This window comes from Eubalaena glacialis, chromosome 4, assembly GCF_028564815.1.
Source record: "Eubalaena glacialis isolate mEubGla1 chromosome 4, mEubGla1.1.hap2.+ XY, whole genome shotgun sequence".
NCBI lineage: Eukaryota > Metazoa > Chordata > Mammalia > Artiodactyla > Balaenidae > Eubalaena > Eubalaena glacialis.
The window spans coordinates 174,774,783-174,802,768 of NC_083719.1; the positions used below are offsets into that span (position 1 = coordinate 174,774,783).

Consider the following 27,986-nt stretch of genomic DNA (forward strand, 5'->3'; position numbering starts at 1 on the left):
TCGGGGAACTAAGATCCCGCAAGCAGTGCGGTTGGGGCCAAAATAATAATCATCATCATCCTTAACTCTCTGGACCCATGGGCGCAGGTCTCTGATTCTTGGTTGGTCTCTCCCATTCAGAGCACCCCAATATCATCCTTCTAATCAGCCCCCACACCCGATCTATTCATCATGGGATCTGACCATGTGCCTCTCCCGCTCACATACCCTCCATGGCTCCTCATTACCCTGGGAACAAAGCCCAGTTCCTCAGCTCTCTTGTGCCCTCCCTCCTCACACACAATGCCGCCTTTGCCTCCAGCTGTCCTGGACCTTTGACTCTTTGACTACTCAGTGACTTTTGTGCTGTGCCCTCAGACTAGAATGCCTTTTTCTTGCCTGCAAATTCTTCTTCCCCCAAGGCCCAGCCCTAGAGATCTCTCCTCCAGGCAGCCCCCCTAGATGCCCCAGGTAGAGTTCTTGCTCCCTCTGGGTACCTCTTGGGCCCCATCCTTCCCTATTCCCAGCCATGACCCTGTAGCTCTGACTTCTCCAGGCTGGTGTCCTCCCCATCCTCACCCCCCTGGGAGCCAGGTAGGGGTTGAGTACCAGTCAGGGAGTAATTGGCAGACCCTGTGGTCCAGCCGCTGGGTGAGGTTCTGACTCTTTGGGGATTTCCTGTGACCTCTATAAATAACCCCCATGGCTGCTTCCCACAGACTGCCTCTCCCTTCTTGGAAAAAAGGGACCGTAGCCAAGGACCTCAGTCCAACTGTGTGCCAGGGCCCAGGCATCCTTCCCCAAAAGCATCTCCCCCACCCAGACCCCACTCACCCCTCCTGGGAGCCCTCAAGGCCCTGCCCACACAGAGGACATCTGGGCACCCACCTCTTCTTGACCCACATTGTTGCTTCTTCTTGTCTTTCTGCAAAATGGACATAATAGTAATATCCATGCACTAAACTCATGGAGTGACCCTTTCCCTCCAGAAGCCTTTCATGGTGGGGGGTTGGGGGGGGCAGCAGCTGTCGAACAAGCCAACAAATCAACAGACTGTGACATATTGCAATGAAGTCATGAAGAAACGGGGTCGGAGGTCCCTTTAGTTGGGTGGTGGGCCCTGGACACCTCCCAGCCTCTCTGCTCATGTGTCCCCTGAAACCGGAGTTTGTATCTTCAACTATTGGAGGTGATTTTTCTCTGATTCTGGAAAAGATCCTGACCCTATTTGAGACTCCATGTCCAGCTCTGGCAAAAGGGGAGTTAACCATTCATATGCCACCAGGTGGGTGTCGAAGCTTGGATCTCTGGGGATTTAGGGGCCCGGAGCTTCACTGGAGGACTGCCAGGCACCTTCTTTGTTAGAGCAAAGCGCCCTCTGCTGGTTCATCACCGCCACGTCAGGTCACCCATAAGTCTTGGAATCAAAGGCCTTGCTATCAGGATCTTCCTCTCCTCCTGGACCTCTTCTCCCCCTCTCTAGCCCTCATCACTCTACTTCCAGCCACACTAGCCACCTTGCTGTCCCTCGACACACCGTGATGTTCCCACCTCAGGGCCTTTGCACGTGTCGTGCCCTTTGCCTGGGATGCTCTTGCTAGCCTCTCCCATCTGGTTTCCTTCTTCTCACCTTTCAGATTTCGGTGCAGATGCCACCTCTGCAGGGCAGCCTGCCCTTATGTCCACCCCTGACCAGGTCAGGTCTCCTCATTGTAAGTTTGCCCAGCAGCCATCAGACCTCACCAAAAGGAGCTGTGTCTCTTCTTTAACAAGGGCAGGAGTTATGTCTACTTATTCCGCTCCATGATCCCAGCTCCCTGCACTCGGCCTGTCACCCAGAAGGCCTGCAGTGAACTCAAATTGAACTTGAACAGACCTATGTGCAAATCCCAAAGCTGGGGACCTCCAGCAACTAACTACTTCTCTGAACCTCAGTTTCCTCACCTATAAAACTGTAACAAAATATCCACTGCATTGTGCTGTTATGAAGATCCCATCAAATGATGTGTACAATTCTAACACATAGTAGGTGCTTGATAAATATTCACTGAATGAGTGAATGAATCACAGAATGAATGACTAAGCATGAAAAGGAAGTAGGGATTTTGCAAGTCACTTTGAAGATAAAAGAAGCAAAGTTTCAGGACTTCCCTGGCAGTCCAGTGGTTAAGACTCCGTGCTTCCAATGCAGGGGGTGCGGGTTCAATCCCTGGTCGGGGAACTAAGACCCCACATGAATCTGCCTGCCAATGCAGGGGACACGAGTTCAAGCCCTAGTCTGGGAAGATCCCACATGCCGCGGAGCAACTAAGCTCGTGAGCCACAGCTACTGAGCCTGAGCTCTAGAACCCGTGAGCCACAACTACTGAGCCCACGTGCCACAACTGCTGAAGCCCACGTGCCTAGATCCCATGCTCCGCAACAAGAGAAGCCACCACAATGAGAAGCCCACGCATTGCAACGCAGAGTAGCCCCCACTGGCCTCAACTAGAGAAAAGCCCGCACGCAGCAACAAAGACCCAACGCAGCCATAAATAAATAAAGAAATAAATAAGAATCCACCTGCCAACGCAGGGGACATGGGTTCAAGCCCTGTTCAGGGAAGGTCCCACATGCCGCGGAGCAACTAAGCCCATGCGCCACAACTACTGAGCCTGTGCTCTAGAGCCTGCGCTCCACAACTACTGAAGCCTGCACGCCACAACTATTGAAGCCCGCGTGCCTAGAGCCCTTGCTCCGCAACAAGAGAAGCCACCGCAGTGAGAAGCCCGTGCACCACAACGAAGAGCAGCCCCCGCTTGCCGCAACTAGAGAAAGCCTGCATGCAGCAACGAAGACCCAATGCAGCCAAAAATAAAAATAAATAAATAAACTTATAAAAGAATTAAATAAAATAAAATTTAAAAATTAATTTCTATTAAAGCAATTATACTTCAATAAAGATGTTTAAAAAAAAAATTAAAATTTTTTAAAAAAAGAAGCAAAGTTTCAAGATTAATACTACAAAAATGAATGACAGCTTGCAGAGCAATAAACACCAATTTGTGTACAAAATACAAGATACAACATACTTTATAGGTGCAGTCACAAGTATGCAAACATGCAGAGAAAGTTCTGTTAGTATGCAAGTTAAGCCGTGACCCCAGGGAGGGGGTGTTTAAACGTTTCCAGATCACCTGAGTTTTTTACATTCCTTTGGTATTTGCAAAATAAATTAAAAACTATGAAACAAAGACCCCTGAGACCCTCCGACCTCCATCCCAACCCTCCACTCCTAGTCCCCCAGCATCAGGTGCCAAAAGAGACCTCCTTTCAGCCCCACTCCTGGGCCTGAACCCCCAGCAAGTCCCTGCTAGGGAATCTGGACAGCTGTAGCTTGGTCACAACCAGCAACAGAGGCTTCACCGTTTGGGGTCAAGTTCTTCCCCTAGGGGCTGAGACTCCCACTTGGCCTAAGCTGTTCCCAGATGCCTCAAGGCTTCTGGGTGTCCACCCAGCCTGGGTCTGAGCTTTGGCCGCCCCCTCACTTGCCCACGCAGAAGTCTCGGAAGATGATATCCAGGATCTCCTCGGTGCCCCCTCCACCAGTGATGTGGGTCAGGTGCCCTCGGGCGACCCGAAGTGCTTCGGCCGCCAGGGCTAAGTCTTTCGCCTGCTTGTAGTGGCCAAGGGCATCCAGGCAGCCCTGGAGGTGATGCTGGTGCCTCGCCCGTGTCAGAAGTGGTGGGCTTGTGGATGGGTCCCCACACCTGGAAGGGACAAAGGATGGGGTCTCTCTCAAAATTCAAAGGGGGGGGGATGATCATACCCATTTTTTAGATACAAAAACTGAGTTGGCAGGGTAGGTTCGTGCCCAAAGCCAGTGGCTCAGCCCCTGAACTTGGACAGAGGGAGGTTGCCCAGCGGGCAAGGGGGGCTCACAATGCAGCCAGCTCCTTCCTCAGTGCTTCCAGGAAGCCATCCAGCCCCTCGCCAGTCAGGCAGGACAGCAACAGGTGAGGGGGCAGGTCAGGACTGGGGTCTGGGCCCCCAGCTGGCAGCAGGTCCGACTTATTCAGCACCAGCAGGAGGCGCTGGCTGCTCCCATTTGGGCTCCCGGCTCCCGCAGGGATGACAACGGTGTCCAGGAAGTTGCAGCTGGACGGAGAGGCCAGGTCAGAAGCATCCAGCACGGCCAGGATGAGGTCAGCCTGCTCCAGCCTGGGGAAGCGGGAAAACGGAGCGTGGACCTCAGAGTTGAGCAATTAGGAGCACTGGGCAGGAGCAGGGGCAGAGGCCGAACTTAAAAAGCTGCCCTCCACAAATAGCTGGGTCCCCACTTAATGGGGCTTAGTAGCCTTTCGTCATTAAGGAAGAATGAAAAATAAATGCAACCGGTTGAAACAGAAGAGGAAGGGCCCCGTTTCCCCCTCCCACCGCCCTGCCTGCCCACCTTTTTTGGGCGCGACGCACGCCCTCCTGCTCCACAGGCCCCACGCCCTCCCGCAACCCCGCCGTGTCGCTCAGCAGCGCCGGGAACCCGGCCAGGTCCACGGGGGTCTCCAGCACATCTCGGGTGGTCCCCGGCTCCGGGGACACGATGGACACAGGCTTCCGGCCTGGGGGGTGGGGTCAGAGGAAGGGGGCGGAGTGGAGATGAGGGAGCCCCTCCCCCAAGGCTCCACACCCCTCCCACCACGCCCCCCCCCCCCCCGGGGGCTGGACCTTTTCTTTGACCTCCCTGGCCCCTTCCCCATCCCTGAAAGCTCTGTAGCCACCCACCCCCACCCGCCCCCTCCTAGCCCCCTGCCCTGGGGCTACCTACTCCCCCTGCCCTGGGCCCCGCCCCCTGACCACGCACTAAGCAGGTTCACTAGGCTGCTCTTGCCGGCGTTGGGAGGTCCCGCAACCACTACGTGAGCCCCTGAGCGGAGCCTCTGTCCGCGCCTGGCATCTCGAAGATGTGCGCCCAGTGCCACCTCCAGCTCCCGCACTTCACTGTCAGCTGTGGATGGAGGAAAGGAGAGGGAGTAAGGAAGCCTCTGAGGGCTGAGATGCCAGATGTCCCCACCTCCGCCCCCCCAGGCAGACCCACCTTGATCCAGGACGCCCTCCTCCAGGTTGTCATCCTCACCAAAATCGATATAGGCCTCCACGTGGGCCAGAGCCTGAGGGAGGGAGGGGTGGATAGTGTGATCACACAGAAACCTACCCCTCAATGTGCCCAGGTCCAGCCCGACATAAGGGGTCAGATTGGAGGCTCACAGACAGGAAGCGCTAATATAGTGCTTAGGTTAGGTAGGGTCTCTGAGGCAAGGTATGAGCGAATGGTGTACTTGCCTTAGTGAGGGTCTCGGCCCAGCCGCGGCAGAGATGGCTCAGCTCCCCATCTAGCTGCCTCAGGGCCTGTCGCCGCTGTGCCTCGGTTTCTGCATGGATCAGATCCGCCAGCCCCTCCACCTCGGTCAGGCTCAGCTTCCCGTGGGCGAACGCCCTCCTGGTGAACTCGCCTGCCTCCGCAGGCCGCAGCCCTGGCACACTGCCTACGGGAAGGTCCAGGGTCCTGAGCCCCCCTGGCCCCTACCTAGGCCCACCAACATAGCCATACCTCAAACCCAAGGCTGCAGACTCACCCAGGGCCTGCAGGACACCACTCACCACAGCCGGGCCTCCATGCACGTGGAACTCCGCGCAATCCTCACCCGTGAAACTCTGGGGACCTAGTATGTTGAGGAGATAGGTGTCAGGAGGATACAGCCTGGGCAACGCCTGGAAGGAGGAAGCTGGGTCATCGGAGCTACATGAGGTTCTGGATCTGGAGCCCCTCACCCGGGAACCAAAGCACCAGCGCGCGGTCCAAAGGCTCCTCAGAGCGGGGGTCGCTGAGCAGGCGCAGGCAGGCTTTGCGGGCCGGGGGTAAGTCCCGGGGCGCCGTGAGGCTCCGGAGGGCCTGGCCGCTGGCGGGGCCGCTGGTTCGGATCACCGCGATGCCGCAGCGGCCTTGGCCGGAGCTCAGCGCGAAGATAGTGGCTCCGGAACCGGGGGCCGGGGCTCCACTGCCCTGGCGCGTGCACGGTCTGGGACTGGAGAGGAGGAGAGTCAGTCAGTGCATCTGAGAAGTTCTGCCGTCAGAGTGGCAGGTGGATAGTGGGCTCGATGGTCGGGAGCTGACCCAATTGGAAGTTCTGAGGCTGGGGGATGGACAGACTGGAGGGTCTGAGGCCGGAAGATGACTGGATTGAGATCTCTGAGAGCAGAAGTTGACCCAGATGTGGGCTCTGCGGCAGGGGGATGGACAGATTGGGGCTTGAAAGAAGGGGAAAGGTGGTTCTGCCGCAGGGAACTGCGCCCCCAGATCCCAGGGAGAGGGTTTGGGGCCCAAGTAGCGCCCTACGCTGTCACACCCCTTCCCCAGGTCGCCCCACCTGCGAGGCCCACGTGCCGCCCGGGCTACCAGGGTCCACAGCCCCCGCCACATGGATTCTCAACCAGCGACCCGCCTGCTCGCCCAGCCCGGGAATCTGCAAGTCCAGGCAGGAAGCCCCGCCCACTCCGCGGCGTGACTGGTAAAGTGCTCAACGATTCTCGATTACCATTGGGCCCCTTAGACGACGTACCGCCCACCCACTGAAGATCTTCGCTCCTACTGGCTGATGCCAGGGAAAGAGGCAGGGGGCTCGCACGCCGGGGTGCCGCGAAAGGGTGTTCCACCGGCAACATTAGACAGAATTTTTAGGATCCTAGAGCGGCCGGGACAGAATTTTTAGGATCCTAGAGCGGCCGGGATCCTAGACACCGGAAATGAGGGGTGGAAGTAAGGACAGGGCTTGGCATAGAGCAGTGGGAATTATAGAGAGGCGAGTGTTTGAGTCGAAGGAAGAGCATCTCAGTGGCGGGAGTGATGAGCTCCGGGGAACCTACGCATTGGCCCTGGGAAAATCTTGTCCAAATTTCTGGGAAGACTTCTACTTGTTTTCTCGTAACTCTACAGTTTCTCGCCCCTCCCCATCTTTCCCTCCCGCCGTACCCTCGGCCTCGGATACCCTTCTTCATTTGACAAACTCTGCCTCAGTGCCTAGCTCCAAGGTCCCCCTCCGCCAGGAAACCTCCCAAGGACCCCCAGCACAGTCTTCTCTCCCTTCTGGGCTACTCTGGCCCAGGTCTGCTCCTGCAGAGTTGAGTGTCCGGTCTGTCTCTGGCTCCCCGAAAGCCAGAAAGGGGAGTCTCAAAGATTACTTTCAGGTTAACCCAGGACAGCGCCGGCTCGCGAAATAAAGCGCAGATGGTGGAATTCCGGGCACCAGATGGGCGGGGTCTCCGGGGGTGTTTTCTCGCGGCTAATTTTCTGGTTCTTGGACGGAGAGAGCGGGCAGCCCGCCTGTACGTCGGGAAGACTGGAACAGGACACAGTTCTAATGACCTCACGCCTCGCCCTGCTCAATTTTTTCATTTGTAAAAGACGGGCGAATGATGACATTCGCAGTCTCCGAGTTGTTCCATCTGTCAAAAGTATACATCAAACGCCTACCGTGTGACCGCTAAGAATCAGTCTGGGTCCCTGCCCTCGCTGGCCTGTCAGTCTAACGGAGGAGGCTACACAGGATGGTCAGGGGGTCCGGGTGACAGGCAAAATATAGGGCACCCAGTTAAATGTGGATTTCAGATAAACAAGGAGTAACGTTTTAGTATAACTATGTCCCATGCAATATTTGGGATATACTAAAAATTTATTCATTTATCTGAAATTCACATTTAACTAGGAGGACTGTATTTTTATTTGCTAAACTTGGTAACTGTATCGGGTCCTCCCTGAGGACGTTACATCCTAAAGGGTGCAGGGGTTAACTGGACAAAGAGGGCGTGAAGAGTGACCTAGGTAGCTAAACAGCATGTGCTAAGGCCATAATGCAGGACCTGATATATTTATTCTCATCCTTTCTGTGGTGGTTGAAGTTATTGCTACCAGGAATCTCCCACGCCCATCTCAGATTCCAAACCTATGGCGAAACTAAGGCTCCGAGGAGGAGAATCCAGGCCCGGGGCAGGCGGGGACCGGGAAGAGAATGCATGTTCGGTGCGGGCGGGGACGAGCACCAGAGAGCGAGGTGGGCGGGCGAGAACGAAACCCAGAAAACAAGACGGGCGGAGTCGAGAACCAGAGAAAAACGCGCCCGGGGCCGGGAAGGAGAATCGAGGTTCGGCGCGGGCGGGGACGAGAAGCAGCGCTCGGGCACGCGGGGACGGCGGCCGGCGCGGGCGGGCGCGGCCTTTGTCTCCTCCTCTGGCGCGCTCCGTGGCTGCACCCGCCCCATGAGCCCGCGGTCCCCCAGCGCCTGAGCCGCCCGCAGCCCCTGACCTGACCTGCCCTCGCAATGGCCGAAGCTGCCTCCGGCGCCGGGGGCACGTCCCTGGAGGGTGAGCGTGGCAAGAGGCCCCCGCCGGACGGCGAGCCTGCAGCCCCGGCGTCCGGAGTTCTGGGTATGTGTTCAGCGCCTGGATCTGACAGGGTGGCAGGTGCCTGGGGTTTCGCGGCGGCTGTACGGGGAGGGGGATTGGAGTCAGCGGTCCCGGTCTGGAGTCCAGTCGAGGGGCCCGCTCCTCCGGCACTGCGGCTGCGGCCGGGCGGGCGCGGCTGGGACTGTGCAGCGGGTGGGGGGTCCCAGCGCAGAGACACCGACACGCCCCTCCTAGAACCCCAGCCCGGGGCTGAGCCCAGTCACCCCTTGGGCTACCGGATCGCTGCCGAGCAGTGATGCGCTTGAGAGAGCCTCTCCACAGAGGCTACAGAATCGTACAGTCCTGGGTTCGAATCCCTGCTCGACTGTGTGACCTTGGGCGCGTGACTTAAATGCTCTGGGCCTCAGTTTCCTCGCCTGTGAAATGGGGGTAAGAACCGCGCCCAGCTATGAGGACGCACTGACATAATGTGGTGAGGCGCTCAGATCTGCTAGTGAGCGCCCCATCGATTGTGGTTTTGGAGGCGGAGCTGGGCCTCGAGAATGAGTAAGATTTGTAAGGGAGGACCTGGGGGAAGCGCATTCCTGGAGAAGGGCCTGGCTGGTGCAAGGACGTGGAGGGAAGGAAACAAGCCAAGGCCAGAGCTCGCAGGGCCTTGAATGCCAAGCTGAGAGCCGAGGAGCCCTGGCGAGTGTGTGATCGGGAGCAAGGGCTGGAGGGACCAAGACTGGAGGCCAGGGTTCTGATCCGGGAATGGCCTGACCCCAGCCTGCCCTGCCTGCTCCCCAGATAAGCTTTTTGGGAAGCGGCTCCTGCAGGTGGGTCGGTACCTGGTGTCCCACAAGGCATGGATGAAGACGGTGCCCACAGAAAACTGCGACGTGTTGATGACCTTCCCAGGTACCTGTGCCCATCCCCCCAGGGTCCAGAGTGAGCTCCCTTGAGCTGGGCTCCCCTGAGTAGGAGTCTGCAGGAGGCCTTGGACCACTCGTGGCAAGAGCTATCGGTCCCTGTGCCCCTTGGCAGACACGACCGATGACCACACGCTGCTATGGCTGCTGAACCACATCCGCGTGGGCATCCCCGAGCTCATCGTGCAAGTCCGCCACCATCGCCACACGCGTGCCTACGCCTTCTTCGTCACCGCCACGTATGAGAGGCGAGTCCCTGTCCCTGGCCTCTCGCTGACCCTGCTACTCAGCTCCCCGCCCTTCCAAGCACCAACTGCGAGGTCTAGCCACCCTGCATTTGTCCCTGACGGCCACTGGGTACACCATCCCTAGTTCCAGGATGGTGAGCCAGGGTCTCCCCGTGATCCCACCTCCCCTGCCCTTCCCGCAGCCTACTCAGAGGGGCCGACGAGCTGGGTCTGCGCAAAGCAGTGAAGACTGAGTTTGGCGGGGGCACCCGCGGCTTCTCCTGCGAGGAGGACTTCATCTACGAGAATGTGGAGAGTGAGCTGCGGTTCTTCACGTCCCAGGTGCGGCCGGCTCTGGCCCCCAGCGCACATTCCTAGCCCGTGGGCGGCTGCTCCCTGTGCTCACGCCCTGTCCCCTGCAGGAGCGCCAGAGCATCATCCGCTTCTGGCTGCAGAACCTCCGTGCCAAGCAGGGCGAGGCACTGCACAATGTGCGCTTTCTGGACGACCAGCCAATCAGTGAGTAAGGCGGTCCCAACCGTCCAATCATATGTGGGGAGTTGGCTGGGGCTCTTAGAGGACAGCTATCAAAGTAGGAGGGTTAGGAAGGTGAGGCCTAGATGCAACCAATCAGGGGCTACTGAAGAGTTGGGCGTGGCCTGGAGATCAATCAATGAGCTGAAGGGGTGTGGCCTCAGAAAAGGGGTGGGGCTTGTCCCCTCGGAGGCAGGTCCAGGAGAAACCCTTCTCTGGGTCTGGGATAAGGTAGGGGCAGGACCATGGACAGCACTCCACGTACTCTGTGGTGCAGCCCTGGGCCTCAGTTTCCCCTCCAGGAAACCAGCTGCTGCAAGTTCACCTTCTAATGCCAGCTTTGCACCATTCCTCAGACGTTTGGAGCAATGAGCTGAGGCCAAATAGCTCTATTTTAAAAAGTGGTTCGGAGAAATTCCCTGGTGGTCCAGTGGTTAGGACTCCACACTTCCACTGCAGGGAGCCCGGGTTCGATCCCTGGTCGGGGAACTAAGATCCCGCAAGTCATGCGGTGTGGCCAAAAAAAAAAAAAAAAAAAAAAGTGATTCTCCACTGGGATCCCACCCTCTCAGGTTTCCTGCACCCTTCCCCACCTGCCCCTGCACCTCCCAAATTTTGAGGAAGAACCGGATATTCCTTCCACCAAGAACTCCTCTCCTGGGAAGAGCCTCTGCGAGTTTAAGAGCAGGCAGAAAGCTATGACTTGGGTTTCAGCCGAGGGGGGCTGGGCAGGCCCAGCACAGGCAGAAGGGTTCTTGTCCCCCAACAGTCCCTGAACTGGCGGCCCGCGGGATCATCCAGCAGGTGTTCCCAGTGCACGAGCAGCGCATCCTGAACCGCCTCATGAAGTCATGGGTGCAGGCTGTGTGTGAAAACCAGCCTCTAGGTGTGGTCCCGGCCGGGGGGTGGGGGTGGGGGGTCCCAGGAGGCAGTCAGGGCTGACTGGGACCCCCCTGTCCCTGGCAGATGAGATCTGCGACTACTTTGGCGTGAAGATTGCCATGTACTTCGCCTGGCTGGGTTTCTACACATCGGCAATGGTGTACCCGGCGGTCTTCGGCTCTGTCCTGTACACCTTCACGGAGGCTGATCAGGTGCCGGGTGTGGACTGCACAGGGACTGGGACACCCAAGACACCTTCCTCCCTGGGCTGGGCCAGCCAACATTTCAGCCCTCCTCTGCCACCCCCAGACAAGCCGGGATGTATCCTGCGTGGTCTTTGCCCTCTTCAACGTGGTCTGGTCAACGCTCTTCTTGGAGGAGTGGAAACGGAGGGGAGCAGAGCTGGCCTACAAGTGGGGGACGCTGGACTCACCCGGGGAAGCTGTGGAGGAGCCACGGCCCCAGTTCAGGGTCAGTCAGGGGGGATCTGAGTCCAGGGACTTCGAGAATGGGGTAAATAAAAAAAGAGAAAACACTGGGCGAGGAGCATTGCAAGAACAAAGGGAGGGGTGAAGTAGGGCTGCAGCATCCGAGATGGTATGCCAAGTGGGGGACTCTCCATGCCCAAAGGGAGAGGGGTGGGAAATTGGATTTGAGGGGCTGGGAAGGGTGCATTAGGCGGGGGCACCGCAGTAGCAGAGCATGACAAAGAGACACTGAGGTCGAAGGGTCGGGAAGGGTGCAGGGCAGAGGCAGCCCCTCTGATCTCATGTTGGGCCGGGCCCCCACCCTCTGCCAGGGCGTGCGGCGCATCAGCCCCGTGACTCGGGCCGAGGAGTTCTACTACCCGCCCTGGAAGCGGCTGCTCTTCCAGCTGCTTGTGAGTCTCCCCTTGTGCCTCACCTGCCTGGCCTGTGTGTTCCTGCTCATGCTCGGCTGCTTCCAACTGCAGGTGACCTCCAGCCCCTAGCCCTGGCCTTGGCCCCGACCTGGCGGCCACCTGTCCAGGTGTGCTGTGAGCTGAGCCCAGCTGCCGGGGTGACCTGTGAATGCCCTGCCCCTGCAGGAGCTGGTGCTGAGTGTGAAGGGGCTGCCCCGTCTCGCCCGCTTCCTTCCCAAAGTCATGCTGGCCCTGCTGGTCAGTGCAAGCGCCGAGGGCTACAAGAAGCTGGCCATCTGGCTCAACGACATGGGTATGCCCTGCGAGGGGAGGTCCCACTGCCCACCCCCCAGGAGGAAGGGCCCCGCTGCTCTGCGGGGTGCCTGCTGCCCATGGCGGTCTGGGCCACCCCCTCACTCGCCTCCTTGGCCCCCAGAGAACTACCGGCTGGAGAGCGCCTACGAGAAGCACCTCATCATCAAGGTTGTCCTGGTGAGTGGTGGCCAGCAGGCAGGCAGGGGTTCTGCAGGGGACACACGGGAGCTCCTGGGGACAGAGGTGGCAGGGTGACCGCCCACCTGCCTGCTTCCCACAGTTCCAATTTGTCAACTCATACCTGAGCCTCTTCTACATTGGCTTCTACCTCAAGGACATGGAGCGCCTGAAAGAGGTAAGACCCCGGCCTGAAGCAGTGCCCCCCATGGCAGCCAGTGGGGGGGCCAGACCTGGCCCAACGGGTCCATGGGCTCTCCAGCCCCTCCCCCCCTCCTCCATCCTTCTCTCCTCTCTGTCCGTCTGTGTGTCCTCTCTCTGCCTGTCGCCCCCCCATCTGTCTGTCCACCTGTCCGTCGGTCCCTCCACAGCTCCTGATCGTCCTGTCCCTGTCCCAGAGCCTCGAGCGGCAGCTTTGGGCGGTGCTGGTCCCGCTCGCGGCCCTGCGGTTCCGCCTGCTCCTCCTCTCCCTCCGGGGCCTCCTGCTCGTGGCTCGGGCCAAAGTACTGGCAGGTGGCGAGCCCTCGGGGCCTCGCCGGGGTGGGCAGTGTGGCTGTGCTGGGGGCCTCACACCAAGCCGAGGGTGCATGCTCTGAGGGGATGGGCTTCCGCTGATGGGGCGCAGGTGGCAGGAGCCCCCGGAGGCCCTGGGCACCAGCCGAGCTCCTGGGCGGTGCTGCAAGCAGGGAAGCCATTGCCTGCCCAGGAGATTGGCTAGGAGTGCTGTGACCTGCCCAGCTGCAGTTTGGGGTTGCCTCCGTGTCCAGGGACATCCAAATTGGGTTCAGGGTGTGTCTGGAAGCGTTTTTCGGGAGGGCGGGCGCCCAGTCCCTGCAGTGTGTCCCGGTGCCCAGAGCCCCGCCCACCCCCCACGTGGCCTCTCTCCACCCCCTTCCTGCCCCCAGATGCTGGCCACTCTGCTGATCACCCGCCAGTTCCTCCAGAATGTTCGAGAGGTCTTGCAGCCGCACCTGTACCGGCGGCTGGGCCGTGGCGAGCTTGGCCTGCGGGCTGCCTGGGAGCTGGCCCGTGCCCTGCTTGGCCTACTGAGCCTCCGGCGCCCTGCACGGCACCTCGAACCCCAGGCTGAAGAGGGTGTCGGTGGCAGCAGCGGTGTGGGGGGCCGCAGGTGTCTCAGTGGGGCCTGCGGGGCACCTGAGGAGGAGGAGGAGGCCACAATGGAGCGTCGGCCAGCGGGGGAAGGTGGGGAGGTGGGGGACGGGCCTCGCCGGGGCAGGGAGGAGGAGGAGGAGGACGAGGATGAGGATGAGGACGAAGAGGAGGAGGAGGATGAGGAGGAAGGCGAGGAGGGCGGCCTCTTGGACTGCGGGCTTCGGCTGAAGAAGGTCAGCTTTGCTGAGCGGGGGGCTGGGCGGCGGCGGCTGGGCCCAAGCCCGGAGGCCCTCCTGGAGGAGGGGAGCCCCACCATGGTGGAGAAGGGGCTGGAAGCTGGCGTGTTCACGCTGGCCGAGGAGGACGATGAGGCCGAGGGGGCTCCCAGCAGCCCTGAACGGGAGCCCCCAGCTGTCCTGCTCTGCCGGCCCAGAGGTGAGGGCCGCGACCAGGGCCCCGATGGGGGCCCAGACCCAGAGCCGGGCTTGGGTGACTCAGCCCGGAAGCAGCGGCGGCAGAATCGGTCATCTTGGATCGACCCACCCGAGGAGGAACACTCGGCCCAGCTCACCCAGGCCGAGCTCGAGAGCTGTATGAAGAAATACGAGGTGAGGAGGGCGCCTGAGGGCAGAGGCAGGGCCCTCAGAGGGGCGCAGCGCACAGTGAGGTGGAGGGGCTGGGGGTGATGGGAAGGAATAACGGGACCCTTCATGTGGTCAGGAACTTGCCCGAGGGGGAGCTCTGGGTCCATGCAGAATAATCTAGGGGGTGGGCTTGAGGAGAGGAAGGTGGTCTGAGGGAGGAGGTGTCCTGGGCTGAGGGAGAGCCCTAGGCCCCACCCAGGTGCCCGCCCACAGGACACGTTCCAGGACTATCAGGAGATGTTCGTGCAGTTTGGCTACGTCGTGCTCTTCTCGTCTGCCTTCCCCCTGGCTGCCCTCTGCGCCCTCATCAACAACCTCATCGAGATCCGCAGTGATGCCCTCAAGCTGTGCACGGGGCTGCAGCGGCCCTTTGGGCAGCGGGTGGAGAGCATTGGCCAGTGGCAGGTGGGGGGAGGGCTGAGGGCCCCGAGTCGGGGTGCACCAAGGTGGAGCAGGTGCTGGGGAGGGTGGCCGGGCCCCCCCTGAGCCCGCCTGTCCCCCTGCAGAAGGTGATGGAGGTCATGGGCGTCCTGGCAATCGTAGTCAACTGCTATCTAATTGGCCAGTGTGGGCAGCTGCAGCGCCTCTTCCCCTGGCTCAGCCCCGAGGCGGCCATCGTGTCCGTGGTGGTGCTTGAGGTGGGGCTGGTGGCCGGGTTGGGGGAGCCAGGCGGCGGGTGGGTGTCCCCGTGCCTGCAGCCTCCTCCTCTGTCACCTCAGCACTTCGCTCTGCTCCTCAAGTACCTCATCCACGTGGCCATCCCCGACATCCCGGGCTGGGTGGCCGAGGAGATGGCCAAGCTGGAGTACCAGCGCCGGGAGGCCTTCAAGGTATGTGGGCCGGGGTCAGTGCGCTTTACATCTCTGCTCCGTGGGGCTTCTCCACCTAGCCTGGCTGGCCGTCCAGTCCTTAGCAGGAGGGTGGGTGTTCAGAGCCTGGTGTAATAATTAGCGTTCCAAGGGGGCCCGGTCCCCTCTGGGATCCTGGTGGCATCCAGCACCAGGTTGGCACTCGCGAACTGTCATCCACCAGCTTGCCCAGCATTGCCCTGTTTGGGGCCAGAGACACAGCTGACGCTTCCTAGAAGCCCAAGCCTCTGCCGCATTCCTCAGAAAGCTGCAGAGAAGGCCAGGGAGCTCACTGGTGCCAACCGATGGAGCTCTCCACGATGATGGAAACGTTCTATATCTGTGCTGCCCATGTAGGCCCTCACTACAGATGACCAACGAGCACTTGAAACGGGGCTGGTGCCACTGAGAAACAGGCTTTTTCTTTTCAGTTATTTAAATTGACAAAGCCGTGTGTGGCTACCGGCCACTGGATGGGGCAGTCACAGCTCTGTCTCTCACCAGTTCTCCAGAAAGCAGGGAACCACTGAGGCCCGATATTTGTTTACACTCTCCCAGTTCCTAAGACGGTGCCTGCAGGGGATCAGGGACAGAGTTGGTGGCCAGTAAATGTTCGTTCTCTTCTCAGTCCTCAGAAAGCATCGGCATGGGTCCAGGGATGCAGTTGGTGCCCCATAAGTGTTCAGATCTCTCCCCACTTCTGCAGAGAGCCCCAGGGTGGGTCCAGGGATGCAGCTGGTACCCAAGAAGCGTTCGGATCTCTCCCCACTTCCGCAGGAGAGCACCGGCGTGGGCCCGGGCCTGGGTTGGTGCCTGCTCACCCACCTGCTCTTCCCAGTCCCCATAATGGCTCCGTTCTGCCCGCAGAGACATGAGCGCCAGGCCCAGCACCGCTACCAGCAGCAGCAGCGGCGGAGGCGGGAGGAGGAGGAGCGCCAGCGCCACGCGGAACATCATGCCCGGAGGGAGCGCGACGCCAGTGGCCGGGAGGAAGCTCGGGCTGAGGGCTCCGGGTTGGACCCTGCTGCCCCAGAGAAGGCCTCGGCCAAGGCCAAGGGCAGTGGGGCGGCAGGAGGCCATGGGCCGGAGCGGCCCAAGCGCCCGGGGTCCCTGCTGGCACCTAACAACGTCATGAAGCTGAAGCAGATCATCCCACTGCAGGGCAAGTTCCTGTCGTCCGGGGCTGCATCTTCGCTGGCCGGCGCGGGGGCCAACCTCACTGCCCGGCCGCCCCCTGCCCCGTCTCCCACAGGCAGTGACACCCGCCTGCCGGCCTTCCTCAGCTTCAAATTCCTCAAGTCGCCCGAGACCCGGCGGGACCCAGAGCGTAGCCACTCGCCGCCCAAGGCCTTCCACGCCGGCAAGCTCTTCCCCTTCGGCGGGGCCCGGGCTGAGGCCGGGTCCAACGGGGCGGGCGGGCAGGCCCGGCAGGACGGGACCCCCGGCGGTGGCAGTGGTGGTAGCCGAGCCCAGCGGAGTGGGCCGGCAGACGAGGCCGCAGCTGAGGAGCCGGACACACCCCGGCCCGAAGAGGAAGGCTCAGGTCACAAGCCTTAACTCGGGGGTGGGGACTCCGGGCCGGGCTTTGGGGATAGGGGTGGGGTGTCCAGGCCTGGGGAGAGGGGCTGAAGGGGACACAGGAGGCCCAGTCTCCCGGTACCGGTTGGGGACCTGGGTATGTGGTACGTGGAGCCTCTTGGTCAAAGCCTACCCAGTCTTTCCGGGACCCCGGAGAGCCTGGAGCCCTGTGCCTGACCCTCCTCACCCCTGGGGAGGGATGCCAAAGCCCCTCGTCCCAGTGCCCCTCGCACGGCCTGCCATGCTCCGGTGCCAGGAGAGATGAGGGAGGCCCCTTCACCACCTGGCCCAGCCTCTCCTGCCCCCATGAGACCCTACACCCAGCTCACTCTGGGGGCACTGGACCCCCAGGCCTCTATGCAAGTCCCCACCCTGCAGCCCAGCTGTTCGAGGTGGCCTTCCTGGGAGGTGGAGCTGGGGCTGCCCACCCAGGGAGTTCAGGGCTGCAGCCACACGTGTGCTGAGCAGAGCCACAGGCCTCACTGCCGCCCCTCCCACCCCGTCCCAGCCCGGAGTCCAGCAGCCCATCCCAGGGAGCCCAAGAGGTGGCAGCTGTAGCACCAGGGATATAGGTCAGAAGTCAGAGGGACTTCCTCAGACCGTCCTCTCTCCGTGAGCGGGAGGGGCCCAGTGCCCAGAGGCGGGGGATGCACCCGAAGAAGCCCACCCCTTGTCACTGATCAGAAGCAATAAGGCCCTCCATGTGCCTGAAAGCCCGGAGGGAGCGCGGGCAGGGTCCCCAGCGGGGTCCAGCGGCGGGGCCGGCATCTCCCCGGAACGGCCCCTCTCGCCTCCGCAGGGACAGCGCCGGCCCCTGAGGGCGCCCCGGCCCTCCTCACCCGCCGCAGCCGGAGCCCTGCGCCGCCGCCGCCGCCGCCGCCAACACCGCTGCCCCGGCCCCCGACGCCACCCGCCGGCTGCTGGCAGTGGGATGGGCCGTGGGGCTGCGGGGGCGAGGGCGCCGCCCCCCGCCAGGCCCCTGCCGCCGCCGCCGCCGCCGAGTGTCCGCCCTGCGCCCTCGCCGGGCCCCTGCCCGCCCCGGCAGCTGGCGTCCTGCCGGGGGACGCCAGCTTCTACAGCCTCCCGCCGCCGCCTCCCACCTCCGAGCCCCCGGAGCCCCCGGCACCGTCGCCCAACCCCAGCTCCAGTCCCAGCCCCAGTCCCCAGGCCGTGTGCTGGCCCAGCGGCTGGCATTAGCTCCGCCCGCCCTGCCTTCCTGTTTTCATATGCAATATCAATCACGGACGGGGCGGCAGCCGCCACCCAGAAAACGCTGCGGTCGGGCCCGATGTATCCCAGTATTGGCTGCCCCCTCCTGGGGCAGGGCCGGGGGCCTGGGGCCCCTCTATCTGCCGTTTTCCTTTCGACCAGGATGGGGGGACAGGAAAGGAAACCCCCCCAAAAACAACAGAAAACACACACAGAATAGGCGATTATTTATTTGTTTTTAATTTATTTTGTCATATTTTTGTAAAACGGCAGAAATGCAATAAAAAGTATATTTCAACAGTGCCCAAGGGCGGAGCTGTGGAAAAGGGACGTAAGGGGCCCAATGACAAGGTTGGGGCCAGCTCTTTGGGGGCCTGGCAGGCCTAGGGTGGGTTCCCCCCCCCCCAGTCTATGACCCTTGGGGAACTCCTCCTAAGAACTGGGTCTCCAGGCCATGGCTGGAAAACTCCAAAAATCCAGGCCCAGGGGCCCCTGGGAGGAGCTGCAGAGCCTCAGGCCCCATCTTCGGCCTCCTAGACTAAGGAAGAAGTCTCAAAGTGCTGATAGGACTCAGCAGTTTGGGCCCTGGGCCTGGGTCCTGAGTCAGCCTCAGTCGTTCAGGGCCACCCTTTCTGGCACACCTGCGTCCCAGGCTGCCATCTGAGGAGTCAAGGGCTGCAGGGAGAACTTAGGTGTGGAAGTCGGAAGGCACCTGGTGCCCGAGTCTCGATGTTGAGGGGATGGCATGTTGGGGTGTGGCTTCCGGGAAGGGCTGGGATGCCCCACTGTGGGACGGCTGTCAGACCCTATTCGCTGGGACTCTTCACTGTGTGATCAGGGATGGACGTGGCCTCTCCCACCCTCAGGTGTGTCCACATACAAAGGCTCAGGGCCCAAAGGGCCCCACCCCAGGCAGGGCTGGGGGAGCCAGTGTGAGGAAGGGGCACTTGTTGGGGGGCCATGAAAGAGAAGTCAGGGTTTACTGGAGGCAGGAGAGCAGCCTGTGCAAAGGCACAGAGGTGTGGGAAGGCAGGGTTTGGTGTTTGGGGGAACAAAGTGAGAGTAAAGGCAAGAGGGGTGGGTGGAGGCCGGCTGAGGGGCCTGTGCTGGGGAGACCACAGGGAGGCCATGGGACCCCTGCCCACACCGTGGACAGCACTGGCAGGAGACAGAACCCAGCCCCTCAAAGGGGAACCTGGGGCCAGGGAGGTGTGGGCAAGCCTCGGGGAAGGACAGGCTGAAGCCTGCGCCTGCCCTGCCCCACGGCCTTTGAAGCTGAAGTCCTGCCAGCTACTCTGCCACCAACAAATGGCGACACCATGCGCCTGCCCAGGGTCAGGCCAACCCCTGGGACTGGGGATTCCAAGCTGGTCTGAGAACCCCCAGGGACTTAGCCCTCCTCGGCACGACCACAGTCAAGCTTGCATTTCCTAAGCACCTGCCTTATGACCACAGGAACTGAACACCGCTGCACATGCGCCCAGAGATGGGCCCTGCAGCTGGGCAGCTAATCCTGGAGCCTTCCACCCAGCAGGCACGGGGCAGCTCAGGCCGGAGCAGTCTGCCTCAGGCTGGGCCCTCCACGGTGACAACCTGGGGCAGGCACCCCCTGCAGCCTCTGTGTCCCTCACACCGCAGCCCAACCCTTCACCGCCCCCAACACCCCAGCCATCAGCTCCAGCACTCTGGCTCCCACTCAGGGCTGGCGGGGGAAGCAGCGGCATTCCCCTGGCCCTGTGCCCAGTGGTCAGGAACTCAAACCTTCTGCTGGAGCCCGAATGCCCCCCTACGTCCCCAGGCTCAGCCCCAAGCCCAGTCCAGCTGGCTCCTGGGAGTAGCCGTGGAACCTGCCGACTGAGGGCACTGGGGCTGGGCGTCCCGCGGCGCTCCGCGTGCCTCCTCTCTGAGGGCGTGAGGCCGGGCCACCTGGGCTGTCTCCACAGAGGCTGGTGGGCATGCCGCCCTGCTCGCCAGTGTCATGGGCGTGGGGCCCACCACAGCTCCATCCTTGGCAGCACGGACCGTCTCTCTGGGGTGTCCCGGTCCTCAAGGACACCTTGACGGCTGGGGCAGAGGGGCGGGTCCGGGCAGGTCTTGGCTCTGAGCGAGATGGCCACAGCAGGCCCACGAGAGAATCCAGCTGGTCCTGGGGTCCCAGCGTTTGGGGGCCCCTCTCGGCTCCTCTTGGTAATGATGGGACGACTCTCAGTGGCTCCATCCTCTGGGGCTGAGGCACGCCGAGCAAAGACGCGAGGTCGGGTAGGAAAGATCCTTTTATTGGGGTGGACACGGAGCACGCACTAGTCCATGATAAAATGACTTAAGAGAAAGATCCGGAAGGGCTGACTTCTCCCCCTTACGCATGCTCAGAGCAAGGTCTGGGCACAGAATAGGTCCCGGTGGAACTCGAGACAAGGCAAGTCTTTAAGGCCCGAACCAGCCAGTGGGAGCCGGGAGAAGGGCCCCCACCCCTGCCGGCCGGCTGCAGCAGGGGCCTGGCTCTAGACCCTCGCAGACACGCTCCAGTTTTCCAGAGGAGAACTGGGGGGCAAGAGGAGGGGGAACTGGAGGGGGGGAGGTGAGTAACAATTGTTTTTTTTTAAAAGCATCTACCAACATCACACTACTGGGTCTGACGTCCCCTTTAACCATCGCTTGGTACATTTTACAGCATAAATAAAAACTCAAGGAAAATAAATACATCGGCTCCTATGAGGTTGGAAGTGGTGTGGACGGTGGGGCGTGGGTGGGCCGGCGGAGGGGCTGGGGGCGGGGCGCTTACACACGGCGGGCGGGCGGGCGGGCGAGGAGCAGACGAGACAGGAGGCGCCTGTGGGGGAGTGTGAGTCTTAAGTGTCCTCGTGCATGTCCGGGCTGTCGGTCCGTGCGACCTTGCGGGGCGGCGCCGAGCTCTCACCCTCGAGGTCCACTTGCTCCTGGTCTCTCTTCTTGGCGGCGTTCTGGGGGGCAGGGGAAGCGGAGGGGTTGTGAGTCTTCATGCTGGGGGAGCTCCTGAAATCTGAGGCTGGCCCTGGGGCTCCAGCACATCACAGCGCCGGGCCTGGAGGCGGGCAGTCGACCCAGGGCCCGTGGCTGGGCAGACCCTTCTGCCCCCTGGACCTGCCCCACCAAGCCATGGTCCCCTGGGGACACCAGCCTGTGACAAGCACTTCAAGGAGTCACCACAACTCTCAGTAACCCCCACACAGCATTTCTCAGACACTCAGAGAAGCCATCCACCCTGCCGGAGGGCAAAGGGCACTCATGAGCCACCCGGGGAAGCCCCCAAATTGCCACAGAAGAGAAAAGCGTGCTGATTTGGGAAAACCTCCTTTCCTCCCTGGTGGGAATCAAGGCTTGTGGGGCGGGGGCGGCCAGGAGCTGGGGTTTTCTAAGCAGTCACTTCATCATGGGGTCCCCCTCCAACCTGGCCCAGAGCAGGTCACTGTTCACTATTATGGGGAAAAAACAATCTGACCACACGGCAAAACTACACGTGCAGATTTTCAAGAAAGAAAAAGAAAAAATATCCTGTCAGAAAGGTGGCCTCTTATGGGAAGGACGGGGGCGACGACTTTTCGCAGCAGCTACGCATCCTAGTAGGGCCTGGATTTTTAATCGTGTGTACTTTTCATCATTGAACAAAGACTCCAAGTAACAACACTGAAGTCTATCTGCCACCAGGGCGTGCTCCCCACAAATTGTGGGGAGCCGGGCCTCAGTACAGCTTACCAAGCCCCTGCCTGTCCCTGAGCACTAGAGCCCTGTGGCCTCTGCATAGCCATTCCTCTAGAGCATTCTTCCTTCTCCTGAATCACCTAGCAAACTCCTATTCAGCCCTCAAGGCCCCACTCGAACACCCAGTCTCCCAGCCACCGGTGTCCTTCCGCTACTCAGAGCCCCCTGCTGGGCACTGTGTTCCTTCCCCGAGTCCCAGCACTCGAACCCCACGTGCCTTACCTTTTTGTCCCATTGCTGATGTAAGTAGCGCAAAAGAATGTTTGTTTTTTCTGTCACAATAACTGAGAAGGAAAGACAGACAAAGTTGCAGGAAGAAGCTGTGGGGAGCCGGCTGCAGGCGGCCCAGCCCCCATCCCAGCCTGCACTGCCTCCCAGGACGAGCTTACCCCTTCCTGGCCTCTGGGCTGTCCCTGCCCTGGGTGGCCTTTGTGTGACTCAAGTCACCACCCCCAACCCTGGAGGAGATTTCAGGAAGCCAAGCATTCTCCCTCCTGAGCACAGGCCACTACCATGAGCCCAAGCTGGCTGCCCTGACAGGGTCCCTGCTTCCCAGAGAGAGGCCGAGTCTTAAGCTGAGCTCGGATTCCACCCTCAGGCAGGGGAATGAGCCCCGGCATGCCAGGTCACGTGGGTGTTTTCCCAGACAGACCAGGAGCACAGATCCACATGCTGTGCCCCAGTGACCACAGAACGCACCCAGCAGAGTCCAGGATTTTTTCACGGTTGAAAGAAAACACCGTGACCACAATAAATAACCTTGAGATCCCCCTGCTCTGTAGGCTCCAGGCCTTTCCCTGCAGGTCCCTCTGCCTAGACGCCCCCTCCCCAAGCTGCCCACCCCAGGCGGGGCTGGGTCCCCCACCCCATGGTACAAGTCTCGAGACCTGTGACAGGGAGCCAGCAGGGGAGGCCTGACTTGATGCGGGGGTGGGGGTGAGGGCCAGCGAGCGGCAGACGAGGGCCAGCTTGGGACCCTGCAGGGCTGGACGTGGATGCCGGTGTGGACATCAGGAGGGTCCCAGGGAAAGCCAGGCTTCCCGCTGCTCCCAAGGGCTGGGAGCTGCCCAGCTCCCCACAGGTCACCTCCTGCACCACCCTCTGGCCCTTCCCCTCGGCAGCCAGGATGGGACAGAACAACACAGGCCACTTACTCTGTTCGGACGGGTACTCCCGAGTGGGCAGGTAGACTGAGGGACGTCGGTTCTGTGGGAGAGTTGGGAAGGCGTGGGTTAGGAGAGTAGACAGGTCTGGGGTCCCCTCACCCTTCAACTCGGCACCCGCCCTCCAATGCAGATCAAAAGACGTGTGAGGATTTCAAGTGGGGCTGGGTTTGGAGCTCGGCCCCTCTTTCTGGCAAGACCCCAACCTGGGGGCTGCACACCATCCCCGGCCCTTTCCCCGAGGGCAGCTCACGGCCCAGGTACTCACCGAGGCTTTGCACACGGAGTCGGCATGAAATCGACTAAAATTGCTTTTGTTGTAGACAGGCAGTCCTTTCAAAAAATCTGCCTAGAAGACAGGGAAGATGGTAAGTGAGAAATCAGGCAGCAGGCTGGGCCACCGCCGGAGCACCTGTGACCGGGTGGGCTACCTACCGGGCGACTTCCGGTTTCCTTCTTTCTGTTCTGTCATTCAAGTTTTCTAGAACTCACCCTTGAGTTGGCCACCTGATGTGTCCACTCTTATGACCAGAACAAAGTAACCAACCCCAGAGTAAGGGTATGATCTCCCACAGGGTCCTCACAATAAACCTGTCACCAGGCAAGGAGCAGGGAAACCGAGGCTCAAACAGGACAGGACACTTGCATCAAGTCAGGAGCAAGCAGTGGGGTGGGGAGCCAGACCCGGGCCCTTCCAACTGCAGACCTGTCCTCTGTGCTAGCTGAATACTGAACTCGTGGTCTCACCTCCATTTATACACCTTTGATAGAGCCTGGGATGGAGACTTGTCCACCCTAAGAAAGACTGAGGGTCCATGTGACAATACATGGGGGTGGGGGAGCAGGAGGCTGGGTGAAGGGGAAATGGCAGCTGGGACACAGGGGCTGCTGGGACACAGGACCCGAAGCCTGGGGTCAACCGAGCTTCCGAATCCTGAGAAAACTCAGAAACCCAAGTTTCAGTGTGTCAGTGCCAGCTTTTTTCTTTTTTTTTTTTTTTTTTGGCTACGCCACGTGGCATGTAGGATCCTAGTTCCCCAACCACGGATCGAACCTGTGTACCCCTGCATTGGAAGTGCAGAGTCTTAATCACTGGCCCACCAGGGAAGTTCCAGTGCCAGCTTTTTAAAACTGGCTGAGCTTTTCAGCAAACACTGTGTGGACCAGGGTTGGCTCGAGGGCTGCTCCTGGGGTCCCCACATCCAAAGGCTGCCCTGTAAGGGGAGAATGCCTCCCAGTGGGGGGAGGGCCAGAAGCCTAAAGGAAGCAGGCTGGCTCCTCCCTGCCCCCGCTGCCTGGGGCAGGGGTTCAGGCACCAGAGGTTTCAGGCCCACAAGGTGCCAGGGAGCCAGCGACAGATTCATTCACAGCTCTGACTCTTGGAAAGTCATTTTTCTCTGACGCTCTGGCACCAACTGGGCAAGGAAGGGAGAGAGCTCTGGAAGGGGAAGACCCTGACTCTGGGTGGAGGGCAGGTCTCTGCCACAAGATGGGGGTGAATAAAGGCCAAGGGGAGCTGTGTCCGCCTCAGGAAACTGAGGCACAAGAACCCCGGGGAGGGATGAAGGCTGAGAACTTGGGGCAGGGAGTGACTTCCCAGCAGAGCAGGAGGGCAACGCTGTCGTCAGGCCCGGAGAGGGAGAGCTGGGGAGGACCAGGGGTTTCCCAAGCTGGAGTCACCCCATCATACAGACGAGGAAACTGAGGCAAAAAGATCACGTAACACTCACCTGAGGTCCCCCAGCCCCAACGAGAAAACAAGGAAGCTGACTGAACCCAGGTTTGCCGAACCTCAGAGGTCAAGCTCCTGTTCTGTGATGCCAGTGCCTCTGCTTTCTGCCTGAAAGCCGAGGGCTCAGAGCCTACAGGCTATGTGAACCCTCCCTCGGGTGCTCCATCGCCATGCCTGACCCAGGCGCTGCGCTCTCGGGGAAGCTGCTGTTCAGGGGATCCCCCATCACCCTCTGGTGCCGGCGGAAACAGGCGTCCTCACCCCTGTGGGGCCCAACCCCTCCTCTGCTGGGCCCCAGCAAGACCCTAGCGGGATGGGTGAGCCAGGGGAGCTGGAACGTGGATGGGCCTCCTGCTCCCACCCAGGAAGTGGCCCTCACATCTGGGTGACCTACGGCCCCAGAGCCAGCTCAGAGTCCCTCAAACCTGCCTCCCCTGTCCCAGGACCCCTGCCTCAGCTCAGCCCCAGACTATGGGGCCAGCTTCATCCATCCGGCAAGGTGTTCTCAGGACCCAGCTGTGTGGTGGGCCCCACACCAGGCACCAGAGCACTGCGGAGAGCCACAGCAAACCTACTTCTGGCCCCAGGGAACAGCCAGTGCATGGGGACACGAGTGTGGGTCAAAGAGCCATGCAGTGAATGCAGAGTGGCCATGAGGACAGGGCACCACAGGGTGCCATGTGAGGCCCATGACAGTAGGGGGAGGGGGTAGGGAAGGCTGGCTGGCCTGCGGGATGGGGAGGACTGCCCAGATGCAGTGATGCAGGCCTGAGACCTAAAGGAGAGGAGGGGTCCCTGCCCCAACTCAAACCCCTCCGCAGCCCTGGCTCGGCTTGGCCCACGCCAGCCTCCTGCCACACACCTCCTCAGCCCGTGCCACCCTCCAGGAATGTCCCTCCGTCCTCCATGTGGGAAACACCCGCCAAACTCTCCAGCCAGCTCAAAACACCCCCTCCCCCTTCCCTCTCCCCACACCTCGGGAGCCTCTACCAGGGAGCCTCTGCCAGAGCCACGCTCATACCCCAACGAGGTCATCTGTTTACACATCCAGTTCCCTCACTGGACTGCCACCTCCCTGAAGCAGAAAGCAGGGCAGGGCTGGCTCAACCCTGGGTCCCTGATAGGGCTAACATGGGGCCAGGCAGCAGAGTGGTGAGAGGTTCCGAAGCCCCAGGCCTGCACTGAATCCTGGATGGGCCCCTCCCTGGCTGTGTGACCTGGGGCAGGTGACCTCCCAGTCTGGCCGCCCCAGTTGTGAACCGGGTTTACAAGAGGGACCCCTCCCAGGGTTGTTCTGGGTTTCAGTAAGACAACACAGGGAGAGAGCTTTGCCCAGAGCACCCCTGAGGGCAGCTGTTAGTATCAATGCATGTATGCTGAATAAATGAATGCAGACAGAGCATGGCCAGTACTTCCTGTCAGCTAAGCAGGAAAACCAGGCCTCAGACACAGGGAGAAATCCTCACCTCAGCCAGACAAATCCTGGCTACAGCTGGGCCCAGAAGCTATCCATTGCCTCAGCAAACACTCACTGCATATCTGTGTGCCAGTCCCTGTGTGGGCAGCCTGCCAGTGACCCAATCGAAGCAAGATGAGGAAAAGAAATGGTGTGCAGAGAGAGGAGGCATGGGGGCCTCCTGCAGTCAGGAAGGGACCCTCTGAGCAGATGTTATTCACAGGAGGAAGAGCAATCCAGGCAGGAGTAACAGGTGCAAAGACCCTGGGGTGGCAGGGACTGAGTGTGAAGATGTGAAAACAAGGCCACTGTGGCTGGAGCTCACAGCAGGGAGGGGTGAAGAGAGTGGAGATGAGGTCACAGAGCTGGGCAGGGACCTTGGAGGCTGAGGGGGGGAGGTGGGTTTCATTGGGGTTACAACAGGAAGCCCCCCGACTGTTTTGCAAGCTAGATAGTGGTATTATCTGATTGACATCTTTAAAAGCTCCCTCTGGTTCTGGGTGAATTACAAACTGCCGGTGGGGCAGGATGGAGGCAAGAAGACCAAGGAGGAGGCTGGAGCAGGTGTTCAGGCGGGAGGTGGCAGTGCCGGGACCAGGGTGGGGAGCTGTGGACAGATTCAGAATTCGTTTTGGAGGCAGAGCCAACAGAATCTTCTTAGGAACTGGGAGTGGACAATGAGGTTGCAGCGAGGAGTCAAGGACAACACCCAGGCTTGGGGACCCACGTGCTAGGAACCCACTTACCACTCTCCCATATCCTTCCTGACAAGAAGTCTTTTATCTATTCCCCACCACATCCCAAGGACTATGGCTTGTGGGCTGGGACCCTGAGTCCAGGAACAATGGGGTTTGACTTGCCCTGACAAAAGCTTCCATCACCTCTGTCAGCCCTGGGGATGCCAAAGAGTGGAGGGAATGAAGGGGGCTTCAGCCCAACTGTGAGGCTGTGTCCCACTTCACAGGTGGAGAGCCCAAACCCCAAAGAACCACCAGACCCAAATCCCAGGATGAGTGAGTGGCCCAAGGGGGATTTTAACCTCCCAAAAAGTTGGCATTATCCCCACTTCAAGATGAGGAGACAGCTGGGAGGGAATGTCACCATCCCCGAGTCACCCAGCTCATCTGTTGAGCGTTCACTGTCCCAAGCCCTTTAAGACGTCAGTTCCCCAAATTATCACAACCCTATGAAGTCTGGACTATTGCTACCCTCATTTAACAGGGATAGGACCTGGTGACTGGAGAGATGAAGTCGCTCCCTCTTAGAGCTGGTCGGGACAGGAATGTTGGAGGTGGGGTCAGGGCTCTGGGGGACCAAGGCAGTTCGCGATGTCGCACTTCCTTTGGCGATAAAGCCCCGCATGTCACGATGTCAAGCCCCCTCCCCGCCCCGACGCTCAGGCCGGCCTCCCAAACCTTCCCGAACAGGAAAGGCCCAGGCCTGGCGCCCGGAGGACGAGGCCTCAGTTGGGGGTCTCGGGGGACCCCATCCCCACCCCCCAGGCGATTTCCGGGGGAGCCGCGACCCGGAAATGAATGAGTTGTCAGGGCCTGGAAACCTAGATAGGGTCAGGGGTCGGAGATGGAGCCAGGACGGGGTCAGCAAGAAGCTCACAGCAGGGTCCGGGGGGGTCGAAGGTGACAGGTCAGAGAGAGGGGCGGGGCCGGGCCCGAGGGGGCCGGCTAGGGCGGTGAGGGGCCTCGGGGGTTACTGGAGGTGGGTGGGCCCGCGGCGCCATTTTGTCGAGCGGAGGGGGAGTACGGCCCCGGCGGCCACCCTCACCATCTTCTGTTTCCTCCGTCGCCGCCTCAGCCACCGCCTCAGCCGCCGCCACCGCCACCACAGCCGCCTCCTTAGCAGCCGCCGCACAGTAACTTCTAGCCACGGCACAGCCCACACTGCTGGTGCGGCCGCCCTTCAGTCGTTGGTCCGCCCTCTGGCCCTGCCTCCAAGTTATGCGGTCTTTGCGCATTCCCATTGGCCAGATCCGTCTAAGTCACGCGCCCATTGGTCGCCACGCCGCCTCCCTTCGTGGTCAAGTTCAGTTGAGCGAGCAAAACCCCGCCCGGGACTTGCAAGCCAAGAGCAGCGAAATCCGGAAGTGGGCGGAGGCCGCGCCCCCAAAGCCCCTTGGGATTTGTAGTCTGCAACACCCGGAGGTCCC

General features: G+C 60.7%; 3 protein-coding genes across 5 annotated transcripts; 1 reads left to right on the plus strand and 2 right to left on the minus strand.

Moving 5' to 3' along the window:
• Positions 1-3,249: 3,249 nt before the first annotated feature.
• On the minus strand, positions 3,250-6,474 carry GTPBP3 (GTP binding protein 3, mitochondrial). Of its 2 annotated transcripts, XM_061188668.1 has the most exons (9): positions 6,384-6,474; positions 5,788-6,041; positions 5,592-5,678; positions 5,299-5,501; positions 5,054-5,126; positions 4,820-4,963; positions 4,412-4,577; positions 3,901-4,179; positions 3,250-3,728 (listed from the first exon to the last, which is right to left on the minus strand). In XM_061188668.1, the coding sequence occupies exons 1-9, from the start codon at positions 6,434-6,436 to the stop codon at positions 3,503-3,505; spliced, it is 1,485 nt and encodes a 494-aa protein (XP_061044651.1). In that variant the 5' UTR covers positions 6,437-6,474; the 3' UTR covers positions 3,250-3,502. The 2 variants fall into 2 exon arrangements, with proteins under 2 accessions (XP_061044651.1, XP_061044650.1); XM_061188667.1 differs by having other exon boundaries at positions 4,820-5,126.
• A 1,665-nt stretch (positions 6,475-8,139) lies between these two features.
• ANO8 (anoctamin 8) lies at positions 8,140-18,036 on the plus strand. The gene is made up of 18 exons (XM_061190268.1): positions 8,140-8,436; positions 9,205-9,315; positions 9,442-9,574; positions 9,757-9,895; positions 9,976-10,072; positions 10,857-10,973; positions 11,054-11,181; positions 11,279-11,440; positions 11,769-11,921; positions 12,036-12,162; positions 12,286-12,341; positions 12,445-12,519; positions 13,247-14,062; positions 14,312-14,503; positions 14,605-14,736; positions 14,818-14,928; positions 15,814-16,489; positions 17,324-18,036. The coding sequence occupies exons 1-18, from the start codon at positions 8,331-8,333 to the stop codon at positions 17,719-17,721; spliced, it is 3,729 nt and encodes a 1,242-aa protein (XP_061046251.1). The 5' UTR covers positions 8,140-8,330; the 3' UTR covers positions 17,722-18,036.
• Positions 18,037-19,988: 1,952 nt separating this feature from the next.
• On the minus strand, positions 19,989-27,800 carry DDA1 (DET1 and DDB1 associated 1). 2 transcript variants are annotated; one of them, XM_061190270.1, is made up of 5 exons: positions 27,605-27,800; positions 22,903-22,979; positions 22,626-22,677; positions 21,694-21,755; positions 19,989-20,693 (listed from the first exon to the last, which is right to left on the minus strand). In XM_061190270.1, the coding sequence occupies exons 1-5, from the start codon at positions 27,798-27,800 to the stop codon at positions 20,583-20,585; spliced, it is 498 nt and encodes a 165-aa protein (XP_061046253.1). In that variant the 3' UTR covers positions 19,989-20,582. The 2 variants fall into 2 exon arrangements, with proteins under 2 accessions (XP_061046253.1, XP_061046252.1); XM_061190269.1 differs by having other exon boundaries at positions 22,903-22,983; positions 27,605-27,684.
• Between the last annotated feature and the right edge of the window lie 186 nt (positions 27,801-27,986).